The sequence below is a fragment of the Pteropus alecto genome, unplaced genomic scaffold (genome assembly GCF_000325575.1).
Source record: "Pteropus alecto unplaced genomic scaffold, ASM32557v1 scaffold157, whole genome shotgun sequence".
Classification (NCBI taxonomy): domain Eukaryota; kingdom Metazoa; phylum Chordata; class Mammalia; order Chiroptera; family Pteropodidae; genus Pteropus; species Pteropus alecto.
In genome coordinates this window covers 623,209-629,104 of record NW_006440626.1, presented here as the reverse complement: position 1 = coordinate 629,104, position 5,896 = coordinate 623,209, and the positions used below count along the sequence as shown (strand labels likewise).

Below are 5,896 nucleotides of genomic sequence, written 5' to 3'. Positions count from 1 at the left end.
AACAGGAAGGGGAGGGGCAGCAGTCGAGGGTGAGGATTTGCGGACGGAGAGCAAGGTGCTGGAAGGGAAAAGCCTAGGGGAAGGGAGCAGGATGGCCAGGCAGGGCCGGGGTCCCCAGAGCTCAAGGTCATGAACTTGAAATGTCCCCAGTGAGCAGAGCCACGCTCGGCTGTAAGGGGAGAGTCGGGATCCACCGTGGTCAGGGCTTGCCGGCCAGTCTGACCAAGCGAGAGGCTCAAGGGCACCGAAGTGACTGCCAGGGTGTCAGCCAGGGACGCTGGGATGAACGAGGAGGGAGATGACGGTACAAGGAGCACAAGGGACAACGGGAAGTGTGCAGTCAGTGGACTGGGGGCCACGGGGCTGGAATGTTGGGGCCGGCGCGGGAGTGGAAAAGGCAGGGAGGACGGCATGGTGGAGAGTGGGACTCGACGGTGAGACTAGGGGCCGGCATTACTGGCTCTGCCGAGGGGAGGGCAGAGGGGAGCACAGCGGGTCTCTGGGCCAGCAGCGTGGACGTCTAGGGACTTGAGAGGAATGCAGAGTCTCAGGCCCCAGCCCAGGCCCTCAGAACCGGAAGCCCTGGGCTGGGGCCTGTGACCCGTGCGTGGCTCAGCGCGCTCCCCCCACGAGGCGTTCTGATGCCCGCTGGAGTTTGAGAACCCAGGCAGGGCGTGAGAGCTGACCTGTGGGACCCAGCGGTCTTTGGAGGGGCGGTGGGATCGCGGAGAGGCCTGGGAGGGGAAGGGTTGCAGTGTGGGTAGAAATCACGCAGAATTACGCGGAGAGAGCTGTGGAGACTCTTTCAGACCTGCAGTGAGCAGAACGGGCGGGGCTGCCCCAGGGTGGGCAGAGGACTGCCAAGGTTGGGGGAGGGGGGCGGTGCTGGGGTCCCCATGAGCCTCTAAGCAGGCAGGTCCTGCGGGAGGGGCAGTGACCTGGACCAGGAAATGAGGGGCAGAGGGGACAGCTCGCCCGCCCGCTCATGTCCAGGCCCAGAGGGGCTTTACAGGGCCTGCTCTGTCCGTCACTACTGCATTTTGGCCCAACCATCTGGTGGGGACCAGGCAGGGCAGCTGTCCTGAAAGCAGCATTTTTTGTCTTCAAAAATATCCAATCTTTGTTGAAAACTAAGAAAAGCACCAAGGGAAAAACAACCCACATTAAGGCTCAGCACTCAGAATGCCGCCCCTCCCCCCACGCGCCTCCTCTTCTGAGCACGGGGATACCTGGGGAAACTGAGATCATGCAAAGAATAGTTGGGTTGTCTTCTCTTAGCCTAAGGCGAGTAGGTCCCCATATCATTTGGATTCTCGATGAAGGCATCTCATGTCCCGACTCAGGGCACCTGCGAGTAGCCTCATCTTACAGGTGAGAAGACTGAGGTTCGGAGGGGCAATGTCACGTGCCCTGTAGGTGGCACAGCCAGGCACCAGCCTGCCTGTCGGTCCTACCAGCCTGTGTGCCCCGGTGGCGGTGGGCTGTCCCAGGCCTGCCCATGTGATGGGGGGAAGCCCCGCCCCGAAGCCTATGCAGTGAAAGGAGAGCTTCTCCCTTTGGCTTTTGGGGGAGGGTGAGCTGGCAAAGTCACTCACGCTCTGGACAGCTGATAAAACTGCCTATATTTGGGGGGCGACCCCTCCCCTCTACATTAATCCAGTTTTCTCTCCGAGGGCTCAGTGGTTTTTATAGAATGGTCTGGAAGGCAGTGAGGACTGAGCTGAGATGCAGAAACTCACCCCAGACCATGAGCCCATTGTCCCTGGGTGGGGCTGCAGCGTCAGCACATTGTAGAAGCCACCAGGTGATCCCAGTGAGCAGCCAGCAGGAGCACCCTGCCCACCGGTGGTGTCCCAAAGCCACCTCTGATTTCCTGCATGAAGTCGCTCAGTACCCGCCGCCTCTCTGAGCCTCAGTTTCCCCACCTGTAAAACAACAAGAGCCAGGCGGTGGCGAGTCACCTCTCCCTCCTCCAGAGGCTGCAGGAAGAAGAGTGCCTGCGGGACCGGCTCTGGGACCGGCAGAGGGTTGAGCAGGCTCGCGCCACTCTGCTGTTGGAGCGGCAGGGGCGGCGGCAGCAGCGTGAGCTGCGCAGGGCCCTGGACGGCAGCAACCTGGGCCTGGCCAAGGAGCAGCTTCTGCAGTGAGTGGGCGAGGGCTTGGACGGGGGAGCTGGGGGGCGTCAGGGTCAAGGGGGGATGCAGGCGGGGGGGAGTGATGGGGAGCTGATTGTGCAGGGCCTAGAGAGCAGGCTCCCCTGGCCCCCGTCCCCAAATCTTCCCCACCCAAAGGGCCCAGGACTCTTGGTGCATAGTTAACCAGCAGCGCCATAGAGGAAGTGGTCTGGGCCAGGGCACAGCGTCCCGGTTAAGGTTGCAAACAGAAAAGGAGGAGGGACAAGAGCTAAGAAGCCAGAAATTAAGGGCTTGGAAACCACTGGTCCCCCATGGACCAGTGACTGAGATTCTGTCTTGCCATCATCCTGTAAACACCCCTCCCTGGGCAGTCCTCCCCTGGGCACAGCGGCTCAGACACAGGTCCTAGTGACAGAGTCCACAGAGGGCACTGGGGCCCAGGGGGGTGCCGGGTGGGCCCAAGGTGTGTGTGTGGGGGGGACGGTGCCAGCTGCCCACTGCAGGGAGGGCTCTCGAGGCAGAGGAAGGGGCTCCTGGGCTGCCAATGACCGGCCTGGAGTCTCTTCCTCATTACAGACAGGCCAGGAGCTCGGAGTTCCAGCTCCAAAAATGTCAAAGGCAGTGAACTTGTCCCTAAAAACGAATTATCTGCTCACTTGGTTACCTATCTATCCATCAAGCTCTTGGCTTGAACTCAGAAGGCACCCACTGGTATTTTCTCCAGTCAGACATCTGTGTACTGGTCATTCGGTCACTTCTCTTGGGGGCCTAAAAGAAGCAATTAATGGATAGTCTCACAGAAATCAAATGATGTGAGCAAATGTGGGCTCTTTCTTGTATATATTTCAGACGTTTGCTGATGGTTTCTCTCCTTGTTTTATTGCCAGGAAAAAATACATGAAGGAAGTCTATACAAACCATCCCACCGAAGAATATTTCGCACAATTTAATACAAGAAGTCGATAATGGAAAAGACACCTCCTTCCCCTCTGAATCGTTTATGTATAAAATGTGATCACTTTGAAGAGTCACATTTATTTTAAAAATATATACTCCCTGGGCCAGAAGTGCCCGCCAACTTTATTTTCCTGCTGTGGACAAAACATTTATTGAATCCATCCCTCGTGTTTCTATGAAGAGCATCAGTTTCTGTTCAGGGAAGCTCAGAGAAGGTCTCCAGAACAGTCCTGGGTGCTGTGGGTGCGGGATGGAACAGACATGAGCCCAGGTCTACCCTGGGGAGGACGTGACAACCGAGCTGGGCCCATGTGTTACTTAGACTCCAGGTTCGGCTGCCAGCTGTGTGCAGGGCACGTTCTAAACACCTCCCATGCCATTAACTAACTCCCCCCCATGAGCCGGTGCTGCGAACTCACAAGGTCCACGTGAGGAGCCTGAGACAGACGGGTTAAGTGACTTTCCTAAGATCACGCTGACAGGCAGTGGTGGACCTGGGCTTGAACCCAGGGAGGCTGGCATCGGAGACCCAAAACAAGGGTGGCTTCATCGAAGCAGAAGTTTATTTCTTGTTCTTGTAAATTTCCCGGATGAGCAGTGCTACCACGTGCTCTGTATCTTCATCTCGTGGTTTCAGGAATGCTGCCCCAGTCTCCCCTCCTCATCATGTCACGTCACATTCGGGCCAGCAGGGAGGAGTAAAAGGGGACAGCAGCACGGTCCATGCCTTCACGGACAGAGCACTGGCCAGAACTGGGTCACATGACCATGCCTAGCTGCAGTGGAGGCTGGGAAACTGAGCTGGCTAACCACGTGAACGGGCAAGAGCAGAAAAGATGGAAGGATACATACTGGGGACAACTAGCAGTCTGCTAGTCTTGCAGAATGACTTGGAATTTTCCAGAGGGGAGGAGAGGGGTGGCGTTTTACTCGGGGGGTGTTTGTCTGCAAAAACGGGGTCTCTAGCTCGGAGGCCCAAGGTGACTGGCTCCTGCCCAGCTACCTCTTCCTTCTCCACGTGGGTTTCTTGAGGGGCCACATGCACAGGGCCAGTGACAAATGGCAGCACTTAGCGCACCTTCCCCGTCTAAACGCGGCCCTTGTTCTTCCTATGCTCAGCCCCTCCACGGACGGAAGTTAACCCTAGCCTGAGCACTGGCGGCTTTCCCAGCTGGACTCTCTAGTGACATAAACGAAGGCCCAGGGGACCCCTACTGGAGGTGGGGCCGGGCGAGGGCTGCCCCGTGCTGCAGCTGAAGCAGGAGTCACGACGTCATGCCAGGGAGGGGGCGGCAAGCCGAGCTGCTCACTCCTAGTATGTGCGAGGCTGTCACCAGGTGCCTGGAACAGCCAATTTCGTTTAAGCTCCTTTCGTGACAACTCTGCAGAGCAGGGCTCTCTCCTCTCCTGACGGGCAGAGGGTGAGGCCCTCGCAGCCGGGCCTGCTCCCAGGATGCCCACGGGGTGACTTCCGGCCGCCTTTAGGCCACCGAGCAGCTCCACAGGGCCCACTCTGACATGCCCTCCTGCAGAGGGGGAAGGTCTATCTGTATCTACCCATCACAAATGCCTTTCCTGCAATTTATACCATCGCCACTGCTGCCAACTGTCCCTGGGTGTCCCTGTTTGAGCAGGAGCAGCCTGTTCCTGGAGTGACTGACAGTGACGAGCACACTCCCTTTGGAGAAGCAGGTTGTGGGTGTATTAGTTTCCTGGGGCTGCTGCAAACTCGGGGGCTTAAACGACAGAAATGCCAGCTCCTCACAGTCTGGAGGCCAGAGTATCAAGGTATCCACAGAGCAGCTTCCTTAGGAGGCCCTGAAGGAGAATCTGTCCCCTGGCTTCTAGTGATTTGGTCGCAATCCTAGGTGTCCCCTGGCTTGTGGCCCCATCGTTCTGCTCTGTCTCCATCTATACGTGGCAGCATTCTCCCTGTGTGTGAGTCTGTGTCCAAATTTCCCCTTTTTATAAGGACACCAGTCAGATTAGGGGCCAAACTAAGGACCTTTTTTTATCTTAACTAATCACATCTATGATGACTTGATTTCCCAATAAGGTCACAGTCTGAGGTACTGGGGGTTAGGACTCCAACATGTCTTTTGCGGGGAGCAATATTCAGCCCATCACAGGGGGATGTGGAAGGACACCTGGTCCCATCGCCTCCCAGGATAAATCCATTAGGAACATTGGTTCCCAGGGCTAAGTAAGGCATGCTTTGCGGAAGGTACCGGTGATGCACGAGTGACAGCCTATACAGATGTTAATTCTCCCACATGTCGGCAAGAAAGAAAGTTAGGGATGGGAGGTGACGTCAGTTCATTCAGGGCACACTGAGCACTCTCCAAGTCCTGGATGCTGTGCTAGGATCTCCACAGTCTAGCGGGACACACAGATACAGAAGCAGATCCTTGCAATGGGGAGGGAGGGCGGTCCTACATGGTGCTGACGGCCGCAGGCGAGAAGGGAAACAGAGCCGGGAGGCCGCTGCAGTTGTCAATAATGCATTTACATGCCTGGAACCATAGGGTCAATCGAAGAGGCCTGCTTTACCTCTGAATTTTGCATCATTATAAAAAATAGTCCAAAAGGACAGCCAGGTTTGAAAACTTTGGACACTTGTTTGCTTCAAGTACGCCTTCTGCTGGTGACCAGCGGCACAACACTCCCCATAGTTCTCAGGCAGAAAAATGAACTCAGCGATTTAAACTACAGCGCCCCAGGCCCAGGGCTGGGTAGGTCCTTGCCAACACCCCTGACACCGCTGGATGTTACGATCACCATCCTGCCAAGAGAAAACAGGATGA

General features: G+C 56.7%; 1 protein-coding gene across 1 annotated transcript in view; it reads left to right on the top strand.

Moving 5' to 3' along the window:
- RIBC2 (RIB43A domain with coiled-coils 2) overlaps nt 1–3,111 on the top strand; it is a 14,773-nt gene extending 11,662 nt beyond the window's left edge. The window contains exons 6-8 of the mRNA XM_006917319.2: nt 1,771–1,804; nt 1,979–2,143; nt 3,023–3,111. Of these exons, the coding sequence (XP_006917381.1) occupies nt 1,771–1,804; nt 1,979–2,143; nt 3,023–3,101 (278 nt within the window). The 3' untranslated portion in view covers nt 3,102–3,111. The remainder of the gene's footprint in view (nt 1–1,770; nt 1,805–1,978; nt 2,144–3,022) is intronic.
- The last annotated feature ends 2,785 nt before the right edge of the window (nt 3,112–5,896 follow it).